This window comes from Macrotis lagotis, chromosome 8 (assembly GCF_037893015.1).
Source record: "Macrotis lagotis isolate mMagLag1 chromosome 8, bilby.v1.9.chrom.fasta, whole genome shotgun sequence".
NCBI lineage: Eukaryota > Metazoa > Chordata > Mammalia > Peramelemorphia > Peramelidae > Macrotis > Macrotis lagotis.
In genome coordinates this window covers 53,912,133-53,938,082 of record NC_133665.1, presented here as the reverse complement: position 1 = coordinate 53,938,082, position 25,950 = coordinate 53,912,133, and the positions used below count along the sequence as shown (strand labels likewise).

The 25,950-nt window shown below is 41.2% G+C and overlaps 2 protein-coding genes across 10 annotated transcripts in view; one reads left to right on the top strand and one right to left on the bottom strand.

The window, feature by feature from the left end:
* LOC141495591 (uncharacterized) overlaps positions 1-14,931 on the top strand; it is an 81,653-nt gene extending 66,722 nt beyond the window's left edge. For all 3 annotated transcript variants that reach the window (XM_074197102.1, XM_074197100.1, XM_074197099.1), the window contains exons 27-32: positions 1,237-1,392; positions 5,265-5,392; positions 6,680-6,810; positions 7,394-7,488; positions 12,971-13,232; positions 14,155-14,931. In XM_074197102.1, the coding sequence (XP_074053203.1) occupies positions 1,237-1,392; positions 5,265-5,392; positions 6,680-6,810; positions 7,394-7,488; positions 12,971-13,232; positions 14,155-14,240 (858 nt within the window). In that variant the 3' untranslated portion in view covers positions 14,241-14,931. The remainder of the gene's footprint in view (positions 1-1,236; positions 1,393-5,264; positions 5,393-6,679; positions 6,811-7,393; positions 7,489-12,970; positions 13,233-14,154) is intronic.
* A 1,124-nt stretch (positions 14,932-16,055) lies between these two features.
* MSLN (mesothelin) overlaps positions 16,056-25,950 on the bottom strand; it is a 34,738-nt gene continuing 24,843 nt past the window's right edge. For 5 of the 7 annotated variants that reach the window (XM_074197103.1, XM_074197107.1, XM_074197104.1 and 2 more), the window contains 9 exons: positions 25,435-25,628; positions 25,094-25,184; positions 24,190-24,301; positions 23,088-23,260; positions 21,780-21,929; positions 21,062-21,195; positions 18,520-18,647; positions 16,715-16,809; positions 16,056-16,350 (listed from right to left, as the gene is read on the bottom strand). In XM_074197103.1, coding sequence (XP_074053204.1) covers positions 16,159-16,350; positions 16,715-16,809; positions 18,520-18,647; positions 21,062-21,195; positions 21,780-21,929; positions 23,088-23,260; positions 24,190-24,301; positions 25,094-25,184; positions 25,435-25,628 — 1,269 coding nt within the window. In that variant the 3' untranslated portion in view covers positions 16,056-16,158. Of the gene's footprint in view, positions 16,351-16,714; positions 16,810-18,519; positions 18,648-21,061; positions 21,196-21,714; positions 21,930-23,087; positions 23,261-24,189; positions 24,302-25,093; positions 25,185-25,434; positions 25,629-25,950 lie in introns of those variants that run through there. The other 2 variants (XR_012470812.1, XM_074197108.1) reach the window with 2 other exon arrangements.

The following is a 25,950-nucleotide window of genomic DNA, read 5'->3' as shown; positions in this document are numbered from 1 at the left end:
ATATATATATATATATATATATACATACATATATACACACACACAAGAATTTCATGTTGGTAAGATCTCAGAAATTGTGATGGAACAAATAAAAATGGAGGAAGGAGACGATTCTCTCTCCTCTCCTCTCTTCCCTTCTCTGTTCCTCTGTATCTCTCTGTGTCTCTTTCTAGCTTTCTGGGTGTCTCTGTCTCTCTCTGGCTATTTCTGTCTGTCTCTCCTCTCTGTCTCTGGTTCTCTGTCTCTATCTCTGACTTTCTCTGTCTCTATCTGATTCTATCTGGCTGTCTCTCTGTCTCTCTGTCTCTTTCTATCTCAGACTCTCTCTCTCTCTCTCTCTCTCTCTCTCTCTCTCTCTCTCTCTCTCTCCCTCTCTCTGTCTCTTTCTATCTCTAACTAGCTCTTTCTGTTTCTCTGTCTCTATTTCTGTCTCTTTCTATCTCTCTGTCAGTCTGTCTGTCTCTCTCTGGCTGTCTGTCTCTGACTCTCTTTCTGAATGTCTCTGACTCTTTCTGTCTCTGTGTCTGTATGTCTCTCTCTCTTTTCACTCTGTCACTGACTAGCTAAGCTATCAATCAGTATAAGAATATCTAATAATAGTTTTTTATTTAAGTATTATGCCACTGCCAATACTGTTGAACAGTTTAGGCATCCATTAGCAGAGGATACAGGTTATTCCTCTGTACTGAATGTCCCTAAGAAGAATGTCTTTGCCAGGTGTGTGAGAGTATAGAGAGTGCCCTATAGCCTCAGAAATCCCAGTTTTTCTGGATTCTACAGACTGTGGCCCAAAGTCTAATTCCTAAGTCATTGAGGGGTCAGAATGGGCTGCTTTTTATATTTAAGGCAAGGACTCACATGACCACAAATGTACCAGTGCCTCCACATGTGCCCATGTGGTTACAGAGACTAGTTTGGCAAGAACAGAGGGTATATGTTGAAGAACAATGAGACCTAAGACTAGATAGATTGTGAAGGTCCATGAATATCATGCAGAGAAATTTGACTTGGATCTAATTCAGCAATGGGTAACTTCTTTGAACTAGGGTATCATCATAATAAGTGTATAATAAGTGTATAAGTGTATATCTCACAGAATGAATGAGGCCCTTCATTTTCCTGTCTAGAAATGTAGTTTCTGCTAGTGGTCTTGTACAAGAATTCTATTGACCAGAGTGTGGGTGGCAGGAGCCCACAACTTTGTGAACTAATTGGGTCACTATCTTTGCTTCCCAGATCTATCCCAGGGGTGTCCCTGAGGATCAACTGAAGCTGATCGCCTCCTTGGTCTACTTGTATTCCAGTGATGAAATTGGTCACTGGAACATCACATCCAGGGACACCGTGGTGGCTTTGCTGGGCTCTGATGTAGCTATGGAGAACCAGACTCAAGTGAGGGACTTAGTATTTATACTGACTCCACTGTCCTGTCTTAGTGACAGAACTTGGAGGTACTTTAGGGACCAATTTCAACCCTTCTCTGCCTTGCCTTGTCATTTTGTAGATGAAAAGCCAGTATTGCTTTCCTGACCCCTAGTTAGTACTATGTTCTTTCCTCCAATTCATCCATCATCTATTGTCCATTGGCTATGTCTTCAATTCAAATTAAGTGAATTCAATTCTACATCTGTAAAGTACATATTATAGGTAAGGTCTTGCCCAAGGTGCTAAGGGATACAAAAACTAGAAATAAAAATCTCTTCCAGAAAGGAGATTATAGTTTAGTAGAAGGATGCCCCTAGTAGGACAGCTAGCTAAGTGGCACAGTGGATAGTGCCAGTCCTGGAGTCACTAAGATGCAATTTCCTGAGTTCAAATATGACTTTGGACACTGACTAGATGTGTAACCCTGGCAAGTCACTTAACCCTGTTTGCCTTGGTTTCCTCATCTGTAAAATGAAGAAAAGGAAGAAGGAAATGACAAATAAAATGGTGTCACAGAGTCAGACACGACTGAACAACACCAACTAAGTTTTAAGAATAGGGATACCTGGGGGGCAGCTAGGTGGCGCAGTGGATAGAGCACCGACCCTGGAGTCAGGAGGACCTGAGTTCAAATCTGGCCTCAGACACTTAATAATTACCTAGTTGTGTGGCCTTGGGCAAGCCACTTAACCCCATTGCCTTGCAAAAAAGAGAGAGAGAGAGAGAGAGAGAGAAAGAATAGGATACCTGGAGGGCAGCTAAGTGATGCAATGGTTAGAGCATGGGCCTTGGAGTTAGGAAGACCTGAGTTCAAATATGATCTCAGATACTGAATAATTACCTAACTGTGTCATTCTTGAGCAAGTCACTTAACCCCATAGCCTTGCCAAAAAAAAAAAAAAAAAGAATAGGGATTTCTGGAAAGTTTGTGTGAAAAAAGGAATGACATGATTTAGATATTGTTTTGCCATCCCTAAATGTCTTGTTCCCTAGTTGGTCCATGAGCTTCCTTTTAAAAAAAAAGTTTCCAGGCAGTGGGGTTAAGTGACTTGTTCAAGATCACACAGCTAGGTAATTATTAAACATTTGAGGCTGGATTCGAACTCAGGTCCTCCTGACTCCAGGGCCAATGCTCTATCTACTGCACCACCTAGCAGCCCCTGGTCTATGAGCTTCTTGAGGTCAGGGGCCACCTCATGTCTAGAATGTTCCCCCCCTTATCTGTAGGCTCTGGAATCTCTGTCTTTCTTCATAACTCAACTCAAGAGTCACCTTCTAGAATAGTCTGATTCCCTCCAGTTGTTTGTACTTTGGTTATATTTTGCATTTAATTTGTTTCTATATGCACATTGCTTCTTCCTAATAGAATGTGAGTTCCTTGAGGTTGTTATTTATTTATTTTTTGTTTGTTTTCTTAATGCCTGGGCCATAATGAATGCTTAATAATAGCTCATTTATGGAGTTATTTATATAGCAAAGGGATTCACATATATTACCTCATTTGATTCATACAATCCTAAGAAATAAGTATGTTATTTCCATTTAACAAATGATTTGCTCAGGATCCAAAGAATTTGAACTCAGGACTTTATGACTCCTAGTACAGTCCTCTACTTACTAGCATCCAGAGCTATCTCCAGTCTTCCTGATTCATATCTGGCCATTGGATCCAGGAGGAGGGAAAAATGAGAATGGTGACTTAGGACAGCACCCCCTCACTCAAATCTTAATTCATGTGCTCATCATGGTATCACCTCCCTGATGTAATGGGCTTCTTCTGAGAACAAAGGACAAACATCATAATCATCATCATCAGCTGTTTAATAAATGCTTATTGAATGAATGAATGAATGAACAACTTAGCCCCTTCTCTCCTTTCCCTACTGTATTAAGTTTAGAACTGGAATTTGAAAAGTGGTAAATAGTAGCTCACTAAAGACTAGTTGATTGACAGATTGGCTGACAAAATGTCTGACTATTTTGTCCTTGAATGAATGGAGAAAAGTCAGTTCAGCTCTGATTGCTTACTTGTATTGCCTACCATTGCTTCCTCTTCTTGGACATGACCAAGTAACCCTCCCTAGGTGGGGAAAAGATGGGGGAACAGTTCAAGACCCCTGATCTAATCTCTAGAAGGCAGAACTGTCCAGGGTTTGAAAAGGTGACTTGGGAATGAGCCTAAAAGCTGTGTTGGCCAAATCCAACTAGGACCAGATTTTGGAATTTTAGCATCAGAAATCTGTACCCCTAGAGGAATTGATTGGTTTCTACATTTTTGTAGAAACTTTTCACTTCTTAGAATCAACAAAAAGTTTCTTTGGAAGAGATCCAGGTTTGTCTGCTTGAACAAATGGAAAATGAGTTTATAGCTCAGGCAGGAGATGAGATTTGAAGTTTCCCAGGAGGTAGGAGAATCCTGTTCCTTACCTCATTGTGTTATGGAAAAAGTACTAAATTTAGGGTAGCCTTGAGACCTGAATTCAGTTACCTGTGATTCAACTTATATGATCTTGAGCAAACCCCCAAACCTTTCTTGGCTTCAGTTTCATCATTTGTAAAATGAGGGGGTTGGGTTAGGTGACCTCTAACATCCCTACTGGTTCTAGACCTGTTTAATCCTAGTCCCCTAGTTAAACCGAGAGCAGGTCACGCTGAGAGAGTACCTTTCCTTTCCTGGAGGGAAGGTTTCTGAAGGGAAGGCTGGACTGGTTTGCTATGTGAGTGTTTACATCTTAGAAAGCAATCACTGATTACTCTGTTGATTATCTAGATTTAAGAAAGTTAATAATTCAGACTAAATTTAAAAGTGTGTGTGCAAGCATTTTTTCCCCTAGAGAGCCCAGTTATTAAATATTTACCACTCCCCCCTTTTTTTGTTATTGTTGTTGTTGGGTCTAATTCTTCATGATCCCATCTGGGGTTTTCTTAGCAAATATACTGGAGTGGTTTGCCATTTCCTTCTCCAGACCATTTGGAAGATGGAGAAACTGGAGCAAACAGGGGTAAGTGAATTGCTCAGGATCTCACAGCTAGTAAGTGTCTGAGGCCAGATATGAGCTCAAGAAGATAAATCTTGACTCCAGATACTTTACCCAACTCCCCTGCAACATTCCCTTTGCTGCATTATACATATTGATTGAGCTGAGCAGGAGAGCAGAAGGAGGCTTAAGGAATGAAATCATTACCAGACTGGAGGATTAGTGATTGAAGGCTAATAATGATGAAGATGATGATGGTGGTGGTGGTGGTGATAAAACAATAATTGATATTTATATAACACTTTAAGATTCATAAATATCTATATCATTTGAGCTATATAATAGGAGACCAGACTTTCTGTTCCCTCTATCTGCCCCTCACTATGTGACTCTGTACAAGTGACTTTCCTTCTTTAAGTCTTTTATTTTTGGTTTTTGAAAGGCAGTATGGTTAAGTGACTTGTCCAAGGTCACACAGATAGGTAATTATTAAGTGTCTGATGTCAGATTTGAACTCAGATCCTCCTGACTCCAGGGCTGGTGCTCTATCCACTGCACCGCCTAGCTGACCCCTTTAAGTCCTAATTATCCTTTTTTACACAATGGAGATATCAACCCAGGAAAGATTATTTGGAGGTTCCAAGGAGATAATCATTGTTTCCATGATATGAGGTTGGTAGGATTCAGTACTAGCATCCCCATTTTACATGTGAGGAAGCCAAGACTGGGAAAGGTTAAGGTAGTATTAATACGAGACCAGTAAGTGGCAGACCTAAGATCTGACTGCAGGGAAGATGTCTGACTACAAGCCCCAGTCCTTTTCCACTGGTACAACAGTAAGGAGTCATGACTCTTCCACAGGCTGTCATCAAGAAGTACCTGGAACTGAATGGCACTGTGACAGGGGCCTTGCTGGTGGCCATTGGTGGCTTCCGTCTCTGTTGGATGAGCCCACGGCAGATTGAGGCTATAAGACCTATGGAGTTGAGGTGAGTGTATCTGAGGAGAGCATCCCCAACCCAATAAAAATCTAGGTTTGGGTCACAATCTAAGCAAAGGCCCCAAATTCTGGAACAATGGGCAGAGTTTCCTGGGGAACATGATGCTTCCCAAGGTTGAGTCTAAAGGCTTCTAGAATATCATAACTTGGGAAAAACCTCACAGATCATCTAGTATAAACTTCTCATGTCTCAAAGGAAGAAATTGAGGCCCAGGAGGAGACTTTCTTGCCCTAAGTCATACAGCTTAAGCTGGGACTTCTACGTTAAATTTTGAATAGAGCTCAAAGTTCTGCAGGCAGGGAGGTGGAGGGAGTGTATTCCTATCATCTAGAATTTTTTTGAAGATTCAGAAAATATGGAACTGTACCTCCCCTTCTTTGGGACTGCTCTGCTTCCCCTACTATAGATCCAGAAAGAGGACTCACTGCTCTCTCATTAGGTTCCACAGTCATGCCCATGTACCATGCCTATAGATCTCCCTGGAGCTCACATAGCAAATTAATTAGGCAGCTGGGTAATTCAGTGAATTGAATCAGGAAAATTTGAGTTAAAATTCTGCCTCAGATACTAACTGTGTGACTTTGGTCAAGTCACTTAACTGTTCTCAGCCTCTGTTTCCTCATTGAAAAAATTAGGGGGTCAGACTCAATGACTTCTAAAGTCTCTTCTAGCTCTAAATCTACAATTGCATGATCATATAATACGAACAATAAGGACTTGGATTTATATGAATTTTATTATTTATTAAATCCTATGATGAAGGTCATGAAAATATTATTATTTTCATTTTACAAATGAGGAAACTGAGGTTAAGAAAGTTGAAGTGACTTAGCCAGGATTGCACAGCCTGGAAATATCAGAACTGGGATTTGAGCCCAGGTGTTGGGACTGTGATGTTACTGTTTTGTGCGTGGTAGGGAACCTTTTATCTGTCAAGAGCCATTTGAATATTTATAGTATCATTTGGAGGGGGGGGACCATATTTGGTCAAACATTTAATTAATTCACCTCTAAAACCTCCCAGATTAAATTTCAAGTCCTGCCTGCAGTTACCTTAGCGACACCAAACCTTTATGGAGATTACTTGCTCCTAACTTAGAGAGTAACCTTTCCCTAGCATGGCCCAAAATGGGGAAGGGGAAATGAATTGTTTTAGAAAGAGAAATGAAGTCACAGAGCCAGTTGGCCCTGTAGGTTGAGACTCTGGATGCACACCTGGGAGGAAAAGATGACAGAATATGAACCTGTTAACCCCACCTTGACTCTTCTCTCTAGGCGGGCAGGGGCTCTGGACATCTCCTCCTGTGCTCAGGAGAGGAAGGATGACCTATATGAGAAAGCAAAGGAGGCCTTTACTGGAACCAATGATGCAATCGTGTACTATCATTACATCCGACCCTACCTTGGTGAGATTTGTCTAGAACCAGATCTCTGTTGACTTTCCAATGTCCCCCATAAAAACGTCTAAGATTCAGAGGCTGGATTACAGTCTAGTCCTACCTTATAGCTTGTTAGACTTTTCTCTTATTACTCTCTAACCATATATATATATATATATATATATATATATATGCACATATATACATATCTATGAAGACGATATATACACATTCCCTTATATGGAGTATTCTATACTCCAATCTAGTCAGACCAGCCTCCTCACTATCACTTGAAGACCTGTGTACCTTAGCCACTATCGTTGCTCCTGTTTAGAAAACCTTCATCTTCATGTCTGTCTTTCTAAACCCTAAATTGCATCATCAGACACATGATGAGGGCCTGAACAAAAGTAGTTGCTGTGTGAATAAAGAAAGGATCAGTACAAGAGGTGCTGAAGAAGTAGAAATGGCAAGATTTAACAACTGATTGTCTATTTGGAGGGAGGGACTGGATGGGTGGTGCTAACCTTTGACAGTGAATAATGAAATTTTGAAAAGGGAATCCCAAATAGGGGTCTGATGAGGGTATCTCTGTTCATTGCTCATTCAGGTGGTGCACCTGTGGAAGACTTAAAGCACCTGGCTCGGGCCAATATTTCTATGGACATCGACACATTCACAAGTCTTAATCCGGAGGTGCTGCAGGTAAGTGGCCAGCCTCCTAAGTCATTACTCAATAGACTAAGAGAGATGTCATTCAATAAATATTTGCCATACACCATGTACAGGGTTCTGAGGGAGAGAGGAAAATGAATTAGAGGTGAGGCCTACCTTCAGGGAGCTTATTCTAACAGAGGATTAAGATGTGCAAATAAACTTGTAGCTTTCTAGAGATGGATAGTGTAATGGAAGTAATGAACATGAGCTTGGACAGACTTCAGGAGATAGTAAAGTCTCGAAGAATCACGTTGAGTCAGATAGGAATGAATGACTAAACAGCAAATCAACTGGTAGCTTAGTAGGCCTGGACTTGGAGTCAGCAGGACACAAGTTCAGATCTATCCTCAAACTCTTACTAGCTGTGTGACACTGTGTAAGTTACTTAATATCCCTGCATTTCAGTTTCCTTATCTGTAAAATAAGGTTATCACCCCCAAATGGAGAAATAGTGTGATTGGTGTAAGGATCAAATGAGATAGTATTAAGTAAAATTAAAATAAATAATAATAAAGAACAGAATCTATCACATATTTGGAGCCTAATAGATATTTATTTTCTTCTCTACTATAATACAAAGTAATAATAAGGCTTTGCACTATTTTTGTTGTAACAAATAAAAATGTATAATCCCAGTTAAGAAAAACAACACAAAAAAGAAAGTGAATTTATGTGCTTTAACCTTACCAAAAGTTAGGGGCTCTAGTAAACTCTAATGATGTTATTTGACCAGAGTTTTTTGTGGCTATCTGATGTTGCCTTCATTTACATAGTTGTAGTCAGTATGTAGACTCTTTTGTATCTGCTTTATTTTCTCCACATTACTTCTTAAAAATCTTTCCCATATTTCTTTGAATTCTTCATATTCATCATTCATCTTGGTCTAGTATTGTTCTAGAAAGTATATGAAAGCCAACATGTCTTAGGGAATAGAGGATATATGAATGTGGAAGTCTGGAGACCTGGATTCATATTTTACCTCTTATCAGACTCTTGCAAGCACTGTGTGTATGTATGTATGTATGTATGTGTGTATGATCACAGGCAAGTACGATACTCTTTGATCCCCTGTTTCCTCACATGCAAAATGAAAATAATATTTGCACTACAATTCATAGAATTGTTGTGAGGAAAATGTTTTGCTTAAAGTACATAAAGCACTATGTAAATTTTATTATTAATATTAATTTTATTCAATAAGAATATCACAATTTATTCAATCATCCCCCAGTCATAGTGTATGTAGGTTTTGCCAGTAGAAATAAAACTATCAATATTTTTGTAATGATAAATCTTTTTTTCCTTTCAATAACCCCTTGGGATATAAGGCTAATAGTGGGATCATTGGGTCGAAGGTTATAAATGTTGTAATTTTTATTACATAATTCCATATGGCATTACAAAATGGTTGGACTAATTCAGGGTCATGCCAGCAGTGAATTTAGCATGCTTTTTTTCCTATAGTTGCTCAGTTGTGTCCAACTCTCTGTGATCCTATTTGAAGTTTTCTTGGCAAAGATATTTTGCCTTTTTTCTAGATCATTTGACAGATGAGGAAATTGAGGCAAACAGGGTAACAGTATTTTTGTTTCTTACTAGCTGTGTGACTTTGGACAAGTCAATTAACCCTGATTGCCTCATATCCAGGGCCTTCACCAGTCTTCCTGATCCATATCTAGCCACTGGACCCAGATGGCTCTGGAGGAGAAAGTGAGGGCTGATGACTTAACCCTGATTGCCTCATATCCAGGGCCTTCACCAGTCTTCCTGATCCATATCTAGCCACTGGACCCAGATGGCTCTGGAGGAGAAAGTGAGGGCTGATGACTTAGCACAGCCACCCCCCCCCCCCACTCAAATCCAATTCATGTGCCTGTCATGGTATCACCTCCCTAATGTCATGGTCCTCTTTTTTTTTTTAAGGTTTTTTCAAGGCAAATGGGGTTAAGTGGCTTGCCCAAGGCCACACGGTTAGGTAATTACTAAGTGTCTGAGACTGGATTTGAACCCAGGTACTACTGACTCCAGGGCCGGTGCTTTATCCACTGCGCCACCTAGCCGCCCCCTGACATGATCTTCTACAAAAGACAAACATCATCAAGAATCTAAAGCCAGATTTGAACACAGGAGGATGAATCTTCCTGACTCCAGGCCTGTTACTCTATCCACTTTATCACCTAGCTGCCCTTGTTTTCCCATAGACCCATTAGTATTGAATTTTTCTTTGTCAATTTGATGAATGTAAGGCAGGAGCATGCTGGTCGATGTTCAATTTCTGTCAAAAATAAATGTATGCATTAAACATTTTTAAGTTAAATCTGCAGTATTTTTTCCATTAATTTTTCAAGTCTAGGTTAATAACAAAATAAATCAAGTTTGGTTTGTAGTGTTTGTCCTGGATATAAATGCTCAGCCTGAAAATTTAATAGTTGACTCTTAAGATCCAGTTGAAGCTGGATCCAGCACACCCTTGGTGTAAGGTGATACCTCAGAGTTAGTTTAATGTATTCTTCTCTGATTATTAGTGATTTTTAACCCTTTTTGAGGTAGTTGAGAGTTTTTCTTCTTTGGAAAACCACCTCTATATTTTTTGAACACATTGCTTAGAGAATGGCTTTTAATTTATATATATTATATAAATATTTATATATTATATTATATATATTTATATGTATGTAAATACATTCCCTGTGTTATTTTGGCTATTGGACTTATAATAGAAATTTTTAATGCAAAGTAGGTTTTTTTTTCTCTACTTTGTGTCTTTTCTTCTTTTTCTAACTGGATTAGTTTTATTTGTATGTGACACCAATTGATATCACTATGGAGAATAAAATTGACCAGTTAGTATTTATGACTTTCAAAGGGGGATGGTGCTAAATCCTCTTAGGTCTTATGTCTTTCTTAGGGAATGGTTCAGTTTGTGACCTCTTTAGTCAGTTCTCTTTCCTCTCTGCCCCCCCCCCTTTTTGGAGATTTAATCAGTCATATCCTGCTAAAAACAATTATTTTAATTTTATTTTAGGGACAATATAAGAACTTTCAGTTCTATGTGGTCTTGTTTCTTTTTATCTTCTAGAGTTTATATCAGATGAAATAGCTCAGAGTTCCTAATTAAGAAAATTACAAATATTTGGATAGAAATTGGGTTCTTGTCATGTATTTCTGGCTAACTCCTGGCTTCCTTCACTCTCTTTTTCTCAGCACAAACTAATAATATGATACAAATGTGCCTTGCCTGAGAAATACAGGATGAAGTTCGAAGAGGACAGTTACTGACTTAGCTAGAATGAAGAAGGCCTTAGAAGCCAGGCTAAGGAATTTGTACTTTATCCCCAGTGGTAATGGGAGCCACAGATGGACTTGTGTGCTGTAGTCCTACTAAGATTACTTTTAGAACAGAGTGAAGGATGAATAGGCTCTTAAAATACTAAAAATGAGAAGAGACCAGAACTACAGTGATTGTGATGGTGGTAGAAAGGAGCGAGAAGACTTGAAAGATGTTAACAGAGATCAAATGGAAATTTTTCTATTTGCAAATATAAATGTGGGCTATTGAAATAGTGATATAATGCAAAGAACTTGAACTCAGAACTCCCATGTCTGCCACTATCTAATCCCTGGATGACCTTGGACAAGTTATTTCCCTTTCCTTAAGCTAGTTTCCCAACCTGTCAGATAGGAATAATGATAACCTTTCTAAAAAACCTGTGAAATAGACAGGGTAATTATGCTGTTTATATAATCCTTTGCCACTTTATAAAAGATGCTATTAATATTATTGACCCCAATTTACATTTGAGGAAACTGAGGCAGACAGATTAAGTGGCTTGCCTAAGGTCACACAGCTAGTAAGTGTCTGAGACTGTATTTGAACTTGGGTCTTCCTGATTCTGGGTCCAATGCTACATCCACAGAGCCTAATTGGGTGGGAGATCAGTGATTAGAAAGAGAGAGGGTAATAGAGGACTCACTCCAAGTTTCAAACCTGAAGGGACTGAGGATGATGGAATCCTCCACAGAAACAGAGCTGGTAAGAGGGACAGGTTTTGGAGGGAGGACAAATTTCATTCTGGACACATTTAGTTTGAGGTGGCATCCTATGAAGATGCAACAGGAGATTTAAGGAGACAGTTTAAATTAAGAGATATAGATTTGAGGGCATTGTGTATTGGGAAAGAATGGCTCACTGGGAGTTGGTAGTTCTGAATCCAACTCCTGCCCCAGAAACTTAGTAGCAATAGCAAAAATCACCTGACCTCTCTTAGCTTCAGCTTCCTCACAATCAGCGATAGCAATAGCCCTGACCGCACAAGACTTGTGAGAATCAGATGAAATAACACAGAATGTCTGGATTTGAACATTGGTCTAGAGGGAAAAGATTGAAATAGAGAGTGGGAACCAAGGCTCCAGAAAATAATTAAAGAGTAAGTGACTTGCCTAAGATTATAGGCTAAAGAAAGTGCTCCAAAGATATTTGGTGAATGGAATTGAACCTGGACCCTAGGTTGACTATCTAGAAAAGAGTCTTAGAAGTTGGAATTAGAATCGTTTAGTGGGGAATGCAGAAGGATGAATTAAATGACCCTTTCATAATTTCTCCTTTACTTTAAAGTGGATTATCTATCACACTTTTTATTTATTTTTTTGAAAACTAGATGGGCTTTCACTTAATTACCTAACTGTGTGGCCTTGGGCAAGCCACTTAACCCCATTTGCCTTGCAAAAAAAAAAAAAAAAAAAAAACAAACCTAAAAAAACCCCCCTAAAAACTAGATAGGCTTGGAGCAGCTAGGTGGTGCAGTGGATAGAGCACTGGCCCTGGAATCAGGAGGACATGAGTTCAAATTTAACCTCAGACATGTAATAATTACCTAGCTATGTGACCTTGGATAAGTCACTTAACCCAATTGCCTTGCAAAAAAAATATTAAAAAATGACTAGATCAGCTTCCCACCTTCTGTGCTCAGTAAGTCCACTTTAATTTCAGGCTGAGCCAGACAGAATGAGAAAGGTAAATGGAGACAGTCCCTTTGCCAGACTTAGTGTTGAACTCTTCACAAAATGCTTCTACTCCAAGAGTAGATAGAAAAGTTCTTTATAAAGTGGTAAAGGACTGAATAAACATAATATTCACTCTGCGTATATCACAGATTTTTTAGAAAGGTTATCATTATTCCTATCTGACTGGTCAAGAAATTCGCTTAAGGGAAGGGAAATAACTTATCCAGGGTCATCCAGGGATTAGATGGGGGCAGACATGGGAGTCCTGAGTCCCATTTCTTTGCATTATGCCACTCCTTCAAATAAAGCAATATGAAACTTTAAATACAAAAGTATATTTTGGTTTGAAGTGATACCAGGTCTATTATTCATTGGTTTAAGAACTGCAAATGGTATTCTCATTTCCAAGGGATTTAAGGTAGGATAAAGGAAAGGAAGGTCTCAAATTCCATTTCCCCCCCTGCAGAAACTGAGTCTCAGCAATGTGGCAAAATTACTTGGACGAAATGTGGCAGACCTTCGGAAGGCCCGGAGCAATCCAGCTGTAAGCTCTTGGCTCCAAAGCCAAAACCAGTCAGCCCTGGAGGCTCTGGGATTTGACCAGACCCCAGAACACCAGCACCCCAGGCCTGCTACCACTGGGAAACCTCTCTCTCCCTGGATCACTAACAAAGGGCACAGCTCTTCTGCTTCACCCAATGGGCATGCCACTCTTGCCACTACCTCTGGTAGGTATCCAAGGACTCAACAACTCCCTGTGAGAAATGGCTGTCTAAAGTTAAACTCCCACTCCCCACTAGCCATAGTGAAGCTTCAGGCTCTGTCTCCTTGTTTATAACTTCCTTGGTGCTTTATTTTTTGTTTCAATCACCACTGCTTCTCACATCTCCTCTCCTTTGATCTCACTGTTGTTTCAGTTTTCTTATACACCTATTTTTTATTGATATTACAATATCCCATGTCAACTCCCATTTTGCATGGTGACTTCCATTCAGTCGAAAGTTGTGTGGGAAGGAGGTATGAGGCTCCCCAATCACCCACAGCTTCCAGGAAAAAATTTAAACTGTAGTACTCTTCTACAACCAGACAAGGTATGAGACAGAGAGAGAGACCAAGTTAGGGAAAGAAGAGGCTGCCATGCACAGGCTGGTCCTTTGTAGGATTCTGGGAAGTGATGCCATCCATTGCTAACATCCACGGAGTTATGGGGATGAGTTGGGGATAAATTAAGAAATGTGGGGTGACTAGGTGGCGCAGTGGATTCAGGAGTACCTGAGTTCAAATCTGGCCTCAGACACTTAATAATTACCTAGCTGTGTGGCCTTGGGCAAGCCACTTAAGCCCATTGCCTTGCCAAAAAACCCTAAAAAAAATGGAAACAGCTATCCCCTGGATCACATGTCTTCATCATGTTCCTGGGAATGTTATGAATTCTGAGACTGTTGGGCACTCCCACATTCAAATATAAGAAATAAGCCACATTTCAAACTCCATAAACAATATTTTTCTTAAGATTTAAAAGCTCTTAAATGTTTTTTTTTTAAATACTTATCCTCTACCTCCCACACTGGTGTGATTAATTGAGAGATCTCTACATGTTTCTAAGATTCAAACTGGTGCCAATTTCTCCTCCTTGTTCCTCCCTTCTAGGCTGCTGTGTCCTGGCACCTCTCCGCCTCGTCAGTGCTTTTGGCTTCCCAATAGGCCTTATCCTATTCATGAAGTTCCTTGGATAATTCTGGACAAAAATTCTCTTCCTTTACCAACCCCACCCTGGACTCCACCGTACTCTTTGGATCAAAAATTTCCTTTCCCCAAACTTGTAGTATGATCTACAACTGGGATCCATATATATTTCTCTCCTTGACTCAGAATGAACATGGGTGCCGGGCAGACTTGAGACTGCCTTTGGCCCTGACCTGATTATGGGCTCTGGCCCTTGGAAAACCCTACTACCCTCAGAACCCTGGGAGTCCCCTTTGGAGGAGTGATTGCAGGATTGCAAAGACCTGCTCAAAGACCTCTGCCTTTCCTTTCTCCCAGGAGCTGGTCTCACAAGTGCTCTTACCACCCTAGACTCCAGCCAGACAGGACTTGGACTGAAAAGCCATTTCTGGGGCAGTTCCTCAGGGGATGGCTGGGCTCTTCACCTGAGCTGTCTAGATTGCCCTCTGGAACCTACTGTCTCTCCACTGTCCACTTGGTGGAAACACAGGCAAGCCACCTGGGTTGGTCTCTGACTTTTTCAAGTCTTCCAGGGTCCGAGAGGTCATAAATCCAGGCTGGGCATTCTCAGAAACAGCTGGAAGGCCACAGTTGCTCAGGTCTACCCGGCAGAAACCTCACTGCACCCCTGCCAAGAACTGTGGTTCTCTGAGTGGGGAAACTCAAATTTTGCTATCTTTATGGTCTGATTTTAATAAATGTGAGGTTCTCCTCAAGCTTGTCTACCATGCCTTCCTTTTTCCTGTATCTAGTCCCTTAGAAGAGGGGAAAGTGGATCCTTCTTTTTTTTTTTTAAATCCCAGAGGGCTTTAATCATCTGGGAGCAGATAGACTCCTTTTAAAATTGCAACAGAGGTCATGCCCTAGTGGTCATCAGACACACTTCCCATAAAACTGTTTGAAAAGTCAGTCAGTGCTCCCCCCTCCCCTTTTTCCCCCTGCCTCCTGAAATTTATTGAGACCAACAGCACTGGTGGTAGAAGCAGGAACCTAAGGCTTCAGGCCCTCCCAGTGATATGTCAATATGGATTACTGATTTAGGAGAGCCCAGGAGTCTGATACCCCATCCTTGCAAGCTACACAAGCTCTTAAGCTAAGAAATGAAGCATCTGGAAAGTTGAGGATAGAGAGGAGGGACACTACTATTGCTTGGGTCTGTCCACATTCTTCACATAGGGTTTTACCACACAGATACTGAAGTAGCACCACCTGCCCCTTCTATTCCTCCCTGGGAGAGGGCTAGGGATGCCCAGGGACACCCAGATGTCTTAATGAATCACCAGCTATTGATGAGCCATCATACCAGCAATCCCCTAAAAGTTCAGAGGCCTCCAGGGTTAAAGGGGGGGGGGGGAATCTGGCAGTGAGAACAGGACCTCCCAGCTTTTGTACCTGAGGCTTTTACAGACCTTGGGGCTCCTTTTAGTTCCCACTTTTCATCACAATCATACTTAGAACCAACAGGACCCTCCTGTAAACTAGTGTACAAAGGTTTACAGGAGAAAAGGGCTGAAGGCAATGAAGAACGAATGAGCATCAGAGTCAAGAGCACCCACCTTTCTACTTTACTCCCTGTCAGAGTCTTACCATCCCCTCCTACTTCCATCCAAGTTTGGTTCTGGTCTTAGCTCTCTTATTAATTTGTTCAGGGAGTTTGCTCAGATCGCTTCGTATTTCCTTCTCTTTATAATGAATTGCAAAAGAGGACTTTAAAGATCTCTTTGTGCTCTAATTCTATTAATACCATCTGTCCAGATTAAAAGTTCATATTTAGATAGTTCTTGATTTGGGAATCAAGCCTCAGGAAGATGATGAGATTCAGAGTGTTATAAAGTTATTCTTTTTATTTTTACAACTTCTGAAATGAGAGAGGACTAAAGTCTTATGAAGGTGTCCTCCCCCTCCACCCCAAAGCAGGAACACTATTATCTAATTTTTGTTCCTGAGGTTAATTATGATGTAACCATTGGGGATCCCCCCAGTAAGCCCAATGCCCAAAGCATCCAGACTCTCCTGATTCTGCTTGAGGATCCATCCCCGGACTGGAGGGTTTTTCTCTTCGGCCTTCAGTCCAATTAGATTTTGTCCCAGAAGTCCACGTACCTCTTCTGGGGTCAGTGGCTGAAGGACAAACCAAATATCTGGTTGAAAAATACCAGTCTTGGAATTTCTAAGAAGAAACCATTTCCCCCACCCTCTCCTAGGATAGTTTAGATCCAGTTGGGGTGGAAAGAGATCCACAAATAACATAAATACTTCCCACTCCCAATGACAATTAATAAGATCTGTTGGGCTTGGGAGTTAAGCCGAAAATTTAAGTTACCTCCAACCAAGTACCTGAAGCCATTGGGGCCATCCTCACCCTCAAAGTAGACCCACTTACTGGTACTTCCCTCTATCCCCCTCTGTCAGGGTTCTCCTGCCTTCGATAGATTCCCCCCCCCTTAGGCTAGCCCCCAAAATTAAAGGTTGGTTCAAACTGTACCAAGATGACTTTTTCTTGTAGTTTCTTAAATGTTTCCATGTCCATGTTAACATTATTTTGGCTGAGTTCTTTCAGATCCTGTGTGGGGGCTCCACCTAGGAGGAGAGAAAAAGAGAAAAGAAGAGAGAGGAGAGGGAAGAAGGGAGGGAAGGAAAGAGAAGGGAAAAAAGTGAGAGGAGAAGAGAAACCCAGTCTAAAAAGATGAGTCTAGGGCAAGAATCTAGTTCCTGATCCCTCCTTCCAGCAGTGAGCAGGATGATATTAGCCCTACTGATAAATGTAAAATATCAAGACTGGAAAGACCCTTTAAGAAAACAGTTCAGAGGAGGACACCTGGAGAAGCCCTGAAAAGGAAGCAATTTGTTCAAGATCATACAGTAAATTAGTAGTGAAGCAGTGGTAGAAAGAACATGAAAGGGCAGTCTGGTGTGAAAAAGCATTAAATGATGATTCAGGAGAACTGAAGTCTGGTCCTAGCTCTGTCATTCACCCACTGTGTGATTAATGATGACTTGTTTTCTTTTTCCAAACCTCAGTTTTTTTCTTTTGTCAAATGAAGTGGTTAGACTAGAATTCCAAGATCCCTTCCATATTTCATGTTCCATGATTTTTTTTGACTCCTGACTCACTCAACTCTATGGTGGGACAAGGAAAGTTGAAATTTAAGGGCAGTTCTGAGAGGTTATGGGGGTTCAGAAATGCTGAGTTCACTCCTGGTTCATCCAGTGTCTGCCTGGATTTGAAAGCAGAATCAAATGGAGGCATTATTCTATGGGAAAACCAGGCCAGACCCAATCCACTCCTCCCCCTTCTCTTTATTCCTTTCCTCGAATCCCCTTACAACAATTCTAACAAGTTATCAACCAGTTTTTGTTTGAAATCCTGCAAAGATGGGGAACTCACTACTTGTTAAGGCAGGGGAGAAGACATCCTGCCAGCAGGTCATATTGGTCTGGCTATTCCCAAGGCAATTTTGTGTGTGGGGGGTAGAGACTTGAAATTCAATAAATCTAGGAGCTTTTAAGGGGTGAATTTATCAAATGTTTGATCATATATAAACTACTAATGATGCTACAAATATCCAAATAATCCTTGGCAGAAAAAAAGTTTCCCACCCTGTCTTAAGGTAACCAATTTTACTTTTCAAGGGAGAAACCGTTCACATATAGACCTAAAAGGGGGGGTTTATAAGTCATCTAATTCAACCCTTTAGAGAAGTTACCCAAGATTATGTAGATATTAAGTTTCAGAGGTGAGAGAGGTTACACTGCTAGCAAATGTCAGAGCTAGGATTCAAAACCATATCCTTTGACTCCATGTCTAGTTTCTTTTCAAAGTACCACATTGCCTCTCAAATTAATTGTTGGGACGTTCCTCATATCAAGCTAATATTTAATCTCTCTATGGCCTTCCTCCATTGGCTTTTGGGCTATCCTCTGAGACCAACAAGAATAATTTAAATTTCTATTACCCACAATATGTCTTCACTATTGAAGATAAAGATTACAGGATCATAGGGACATGGATTTAGAGCTGGACAGATCATTTTAGTCCAACCCCTTCATTTTATAGAGGATAAAACTCAGAGGAGCTCAGAGAGTTTGTGACCTGCCCAAAGTCATAGAGATAGTATGTGGCAAAGCCAGAATTTGTCAGTCTTTTGAATGCAAGTCTAGTGTCCTTTTTGATTGAACATGTGATTCTTCTCCATCCCTCTCTTCCCCCCTCAACAAATTCTTCCCCTCTCATCCTGTTCTCTTCTTCCTGTCTCCCTGTACCTATCACATATCCCATTCTTGCCTTACCTAGATAAGGTTGGATTAGCTTGTAGTATTCTGGGAATTTTATCTCTTGGAAGGCTGCCTTGGCCTTTGGATAGAGGATATTCTTTTGGGACTGGGAGCAAGCAGATGGGTTCAAGGGGTTGGCCATTCTAGGAACAGAGAAAGGGAAATGAAAAGGGTTAAAAGATCAACATTAACTGACTTCTCCCACCTCAACCCAATCCAGCAGAAAGGTCCTGTCTTAAGATATAGTTAGATACATAGATGGATAACACACACACATACACACACACACACACACACACACACACACACACACACGTATATTTATATATATATATATATATATATGTATATTTCCTTCCTTGAATTTTTTCCCTTCCCTGCTATCTCTACCAAATATCTACAAAAGTCATGTAGTCATTCCCTCCATACCCAGAGCTGACACAGAATTATTTCAAAAGGTTTTGACACAATTTGGAGAAAATTAAGAGTCTACCTAAAGCAAGTTACAGAGGGTTATAGAATACTATGTCATAGTGTGCTATAGGAGGGAGGGCCCTAGTCTAAGAGTCAACAGTCCTGTATTCTAGACCTAGTTCTGATATTGTCTCACAGTCTGATTTGGATAAATATTTTCCCCTCCCTGAACCTCAGTTTCTCCATCTGTGAAATGAGGTGGGGATAGACAAAATGACTTCTAATGTTCCCTTCAGCTATGATGGGTTTTTTTTTTTAATCTTACAGGGTCTGTGGCACCAGGCACCTTAAACAAAAATGGCCTTGTTTCTTGACATCTAACCTTTGCTTTCCCTGACCCTGGAAATGTCTCAGGAATCATCTTGATATTCATTCACCTCTTAGCTTATTCTTCACTTTTATCTTTTCTTTTTTAACATAAAACTATATGTTGCATGATCTCATCTGGGGCAAGATAATCAATTTATATCTGTATAATTGATTCACTATCCCACTAACAGTGGGTTTTCCAAATCTTTTCTTTTCATCCTTCCTCAGATTTGTCATGGCTCCCCCTCTGCGGCTCTCTCAGCATTCTTAGATCTATTTATCTAATCCTAACCTCTCCTGACTTCTAGAGTTTTAGTTTTCAACTGCTCATTGGACATCTCATGTCTTGTAGTTATCTTAAATTCATCTTGACCAAAATTAAACTAAACTTACTATCTTTTCCAAAACCCCTTTTCCTAATTTCTTCATTACTGCCAAGGGTAGGACCACTACAAACAATAGCAAAAACAACAAGGTACCCTCATCCTCCCAGCCTCCCAGGTTTAGAACCTAGGGGTCATCCTCAACTCTTCATTCCTCCTATTCTAGATTATCTCATCTACCTTAGCAAACATATCTCATAGGTTTGCCCCATCTCTCTCCTCTGACACTGTCATCACTCAGGTACAGCCATCATCACTCCATATCTAGACTAATGCAATAGCATGTTAGTTGATTTTTCTGCCATAAATCTCTCCCCACCTTAATCCATCTTACTCAGCTTTCTAAGGTACAAGTAATATTGTACCTATTCAATAAAATTCAGTGGTACCCTATTGCTTCCAGATTCAAATATAAGACCTCTGACTTTTAAAGCCTTCATAACCTGAACCCTTCCTACCTTTCTAGTCTTCTTAAATCTTACTCCCCTCCATGTATTGTATGATTCAGGAACTCGACTACCTTAATGTTCCCCAAATAAAACACACACACACACACACACACACACACACATAGACATACATATAAAATTATAAACATAATAAATTCTAAATTTAATTTCTTCTAGGAATTCTCCACTAGTATCAAAGGAAAGATCATTTCTTTAGTCTTTCAATTGTCTGACTTAATGTACCAATTTATTTATCTGATTTATCTGATCTAAAGACTGACAGATTATCCCAAAGTTACCTGGGTTGGACTTTGAAATATGTCATCGTTATGCAGTTGTTTCAGTTGTGCCTGACACTTCATGACCCTGCTTGAGGTTTTCTTGGCAAAGATGCTAGAGTAGTTTGCCATTTCCTTCTCCAGTTCATTTTACAGATGAGGAAAATGAGCAAATAGGTAAGATGACTTGCCCAGAGTCACACAACTAATAAATATTTGAGACCAGATTTGAACTAAGGAAGATGAATCTTCCTGACTCCAGGCCTGGCTCTCTATCCACTGTGCCACCTAGCTGCCCTATAATTAGGTTTTGTTAAGGTGGTTTTTGTCTTCCCCTTTCAAATCCAACCTTAGGTACTTACTGAGGCACCCTGAGCAAGTTATCACTTTGCCTCAGTTTCTTCATTTGTAAAATGAACTGGAGAAGAAAATGACAAACTAGTCTAAATCTCTGTCAGGAAAAACCTAAGATGAGGTCATAAAGAGTTGGACACAACTGAAATGACTGTACAACTACAACAATTTGCATCTCTGTGCTAAGTGCTAGGAATACAAAAAGAGGCAATTAATATGTGTTCTCTACATCATACTCTGAGTTCTCTGGAAACCCTACCACCACCCAGAGAACCTGAGCAGGGATCCTGACTCCTAGCCCTATGGTCACCTGAGGGCAGATGGCTCTATGGAACTGAGCTGCTTTTCAGTCAGGCGGCAGAAGTATTTGGAACCAATGGCGTTCAGGGCGATGACGTTGAGGGGGCTCCCTCCCTGGATGTAGCGATTAATCACTGCCATATCCTATAATAACAGAAGCTCAGACTCACAGAATCTATGAAATGAAGAGTCCAGAATTCTAGGAGATACAAAGGAACTTTGAGGTCATCTAGTCTGGCCTCCCATTGAATCTATGCTGTTGACTAAGGACTTCAGGTCTGGGCATTGGGAAAAACATGGCTGAGAAAACAACAGAAACACCTTACAGGCATATCTGATCTAAAGAGGGGAGACCTTAGGACCAGCCTCACCAATAATGCATTATAAAAACTTGCAAATCTCTTCCCCCACCCATGTTCTTACTTAATAACCTTGGGACCTTCCTCCTTTCCAGAGACGTCATGCCGATCATGTAAGATCATGGATATAAAGCCTTTCATTCACTAATCTACAACTCCAGTCACATCTATATGAAACTTTTTTTTCCATTTCTTTTTTTTCTTTTGGAGAGAAGGAACAATGTATATTTTGGGGCCTTTATTACTTCATTCTGCTGGCTATAATTAAAGGAAAATACCTTCCCACCTTAGATAACTCACTAACCTCCCTTTAGGGCCCCAGAATTCCCATCAAGTCTTAAAATATATTTTAGAGGGCCAAGAGATCACCAAATTATCATTGTTAGAGTCGGCCATGAGCAGGGCATTCAGAGTCTCCCCAGAGGTCACATTCCATTTCCCGATTTCTTCAGGAGTAAAGAGTTTAAAGAGGCTCCCCAGGTTACTGATCACGAACTCAGGGTACCCATTTGGGAACAGCTGGAAAGGGAGGAAGAATATAAGAGAGCTCTGAGTATTTCTTCTGCTGAGATTAATTCCAATCAATTTAGTTTACTGTGCCAGCAGAGAAGAGAGCGGATTAAGATGGATAATCTGCCTCAAGATAATTCCCAAATGGAAGATAATAAAAAAATGAAATGAGTTGTATTGTATTCTCTGGGCACAGTAGGGTGACTGAGGAGGGCTAGCTGGGGGAAGCAAGCATGAGCTATAGGTGACCCACCAATGGCCTTGACCACCCACCAATGGCTGGCTACTCTGGAAGCAAAAACAGTGGCCTCACAACTTTAAGGGATCTCCCTGAGAAGCGCTGCCCTCTGATAACCCAACCAAATGGAGTGATAAGTGCAGAGCCAAGAGGGACTTTGGAAAACCACTAGTCTAATCTCCACTTTTATAAAGGAAGAAACTGAGGCCCAGAGATGTGAAGGGATTTATTCAGGGTCTCTAGAAAGCAGAGGTAGGACTAATTACCAGCCTAGGGTCCTTCCCACTTAGCAGGTTTTCTTCAACTTGAGGGTAATATGGAGAATTAGCAGGAGACAATTGGCAGGTAAGAGTGCTCTTGCCACTGGGCCCTTTCTAGAAGAGGGATCAACCTGAGTCCCCAGGCAGTCTGGCCTACTCTGTACCAACCTCCTAAATAGAGGTTTATAAAAACAGGTAAGAAAATAAGTCTAATGACAAAAAGGAAGTGGTATAGTTCAGTGGAAAGAACAGGGAGATTTGGGTTGTCAGCCCAGCACCTCCATTAACTTTCTGTGTGACTTTGGGACAGACTGCTTCTGGCCTTCATTTTCCTCATCTGTAAAATGAGAATGATATCTCCCAGATCTTCTAGGAAGATAACAATAGCTGACATTGATAGCATTTTCAAAATTATTTGACATCCATCATCTCATTCATTCCTCACCAAGGCCCAGGGAGGTAAGTAGGGCAGTTATTATCCTCTATTTTACAGATGAGAAAACTAAGACCCATAGAAAGTACAAGTTAGTCACAGGCAGAATTCAAACCTGCTGGGAATGCCAAGACTGACCCTCTTTCCATGATAAGATTATGGAAATGGAGGGGTTTGGAGTTGAGGGATGATGATGATATACATTTGAGGGTGGGGGACTCTGAGGTTCACATTACTTTATCCAGTTTGGCCTTGAAGATCTTTTCCTGCTCATAGGTAAAGGGGAGGGTCTTTAGTTTGTCCAGGTTGGCTGCCAGCAGTGATGAATTCAGACACTCCAGCAGTGTGCTCTCTGAGTAAAATACCAGTTCATCATTGATGTCTGTGATTTCCTCTTTTGGGCACTGAGCTGAGGGCACACATTAATTGGCATTAGGTTCTCATCCTCTTCCCCTCATTCTGCACAAATTAAAAACTGCTGCATCCTTGCCCTTCTAATTCCTTTCCTTTCCCCAGCATTTCCTTTTCTCTCATCTCGTTTTCTCTGGTTTTGCTCTCTCTTTCCTGTGGAGGGGGGGGGGGGGGGGGGGGGGTGAAGCAAAGGTCAAGTGAGCCGGTTATTGGCAAGAGACTTGGCAGAAAACAGGGTTTCCCATTCCTTTTTTTGGGGGGGGGTAAGGCAAACGGGGTTAAGTGGCTTGCCCAAGGCCACACAGCTAGGTAATTATTAAGTGTCTGAGACTGGATTTGAACCCAGGTACTCCTGACTCCAGGGCCAGTACTTTATCCACTTTGCCACCTAGCCGCCCTCCCATTCCTTTTTCCTATATCTTCTTTCCCTTCCTCCATCTTCTCCCTTATCTCTCATCCATTTCTATTTCTTTCTTTCTCCTTTCTCCCTTTCCTCTTTTCCATTCCTTTCTCTTAATCACTTATTTTATTCTTTCCCCAGTTTTCTCTCCCACTCTTCTCCCCCTCTTTTCCTCTCCCCTTAATCTCTCTTATTTTATTCTTTCCCCAGTTCTCTCTCCCTCTTCTCCCCTCCAACTTTCTTTCCTTCTTGACTCAAATGCAAGTCAGAAAGAAGATACCAGTCAAGAAAACTTCCTCCCTTATACCCGATTGACTTTTTTCCTCCTGTCCCTGCTCATCTTCTTACTTGCCTTGACCACTTCCAGAAATGTTTCTCCTCCCCAGCTTTGCGAGTAACTACTAAACTTGTCCTTCGCTCCATCCCCAGGTTGGCAGGCCAGGATTCCATGTTGGAAAGTTTTTGATAGCTGGACCCCAATCACAATGATGTGATCACTTTTGTGGGCTGATTCCCCAGCTACTCACCAGTAGCCCGCCGATATCGGGAAGGCTGGAGATTTTGGATGAAGGTTCTCAGATTCTGTCGAGACCAGGAGGGGTCTGGGAGGGCACGTTTTAACCAAGAAGTCACAACATCCTGAGAGGAAGGGGTAATTTCTGAGTGGTAGCAAAGATTGGTGCACAGCTCTGGCAAGGTTTAAGTCTGCCCTGACTCACTGTGGAATTCAGGGTGAGTCACTAAGCTAGGGCATACCTTATCCATTTATCAGGTGTGATGTGAGGATTTCTCAGCTCTCCCATTCTCTAAACTATCCCCCTCATCACCTTAAATTCCTATATTAAAGCTCTATTCCTTTGGAGTAAGCATTCTCAGCCTCTGGGGTTCTAATAAAATGCAAAAGCCCTTGATTAGGGGGAGATAGTCCCCTTCGGGTTATCTGTTTAAAGGTCAGGGTTTTGGTTTTTTTTTTGGAGGATGGGAGTAGAGGAAAGGGAGGATTAGGAAAAGAACTATAGTACAAGATGGTGGTGGGGGGGGGGAGAGACAAGAATAGAGGGTGGGGAATTCAACAAGGTTTGTTTTTTGTCCTTACAAGGAGGCTTTATCTGAACCCTTTCCATCTTCAATAGGAAATGATCTTAGATTTTATTTCACACTGAGAAGTCAGATTGAAAGAAGGACGGATGACTGTTCTCAGAGACCTCAGGGACTTTAACCAAAGGCACAAAACTCTAATGGGAGAATTTTAGGCATTATTTTCATGCCATCAAATGTGTCCATGGCTCTTGCTCCAACGTTCATAGACTGACATTGCCTTCTTATATATCTGGATCTTGGTTTCCCTCACCCATCCATCCTCCCTCCATCACCCTCATATTCTGCAATCAAGGTTATCCTTTTTTTATTTCTTCTTTGTAAGGGGCTCACCTTGGGTATGCTTTGGATGATGTCCCTGTCAAAAACTGGCAGCAGCCCCCGAAGAGCACTCAGAGTAGATGCCGACCATCTGGAGGGGGGACTGCACAGATGGACAGGTAAAAGTCAAAAGATGGTCAAATGGAAAAAACTGACCCAATTGAGATTGAAGTGGGACCTAGCCCAGGCCCAACTCCCTTTCCCTTAGTCTCAAAACAAAAACCAGAAAATGGAAGCAAGGTCATGCATATGCATACATGCTCATTAGTATATATTTTCACATTCATGTTCCAGTGTGAGTATCATATGTACATACAGAGACTCTTCCATAGACTGTAAGGGAGGTGCCTTACCCATATGGAGAATCATCAGAACGTAGGGCCAGGTTGGCGGCCTCTTTCTGGTCAGGGCTAAAGGGGCCACCACACTGTTCCAACCAAGGCAATAGCACCTCTGCAGAGTTGTTTATGTAGTGTCCAGTCAGGTCACAGGCCAACTGGCCCAAGATCTGAATGTCCTCTTCACTGACCCGTGTATCTGAAATGCCCTGTGACAGCAAAACCCTTCTCAGTTTGGTTGAATACTTGCAAGCAAGGACCCCTTGCCAGAGCATACCCAACCAGGGTCCCTTCTACCTTATCATGGCTCTACCACCCAGGTTCTTGACAGCTGGGGACAGTTTCCTAGCCATTTCTTCCCCATCCCTGGGCAAACACTTATCCCTCTAAAAGAGAGACCAGACAAGGCCCTGAGGGTCTTGAAAATTAAACCTTTAATTAACATCAGCTAACACTTTGGGCTTTTTCTATATCATAATTCAACTTGGTTCATCATCAAGTAATTATTTGAAAGTCACTCAGAAAAGAGTT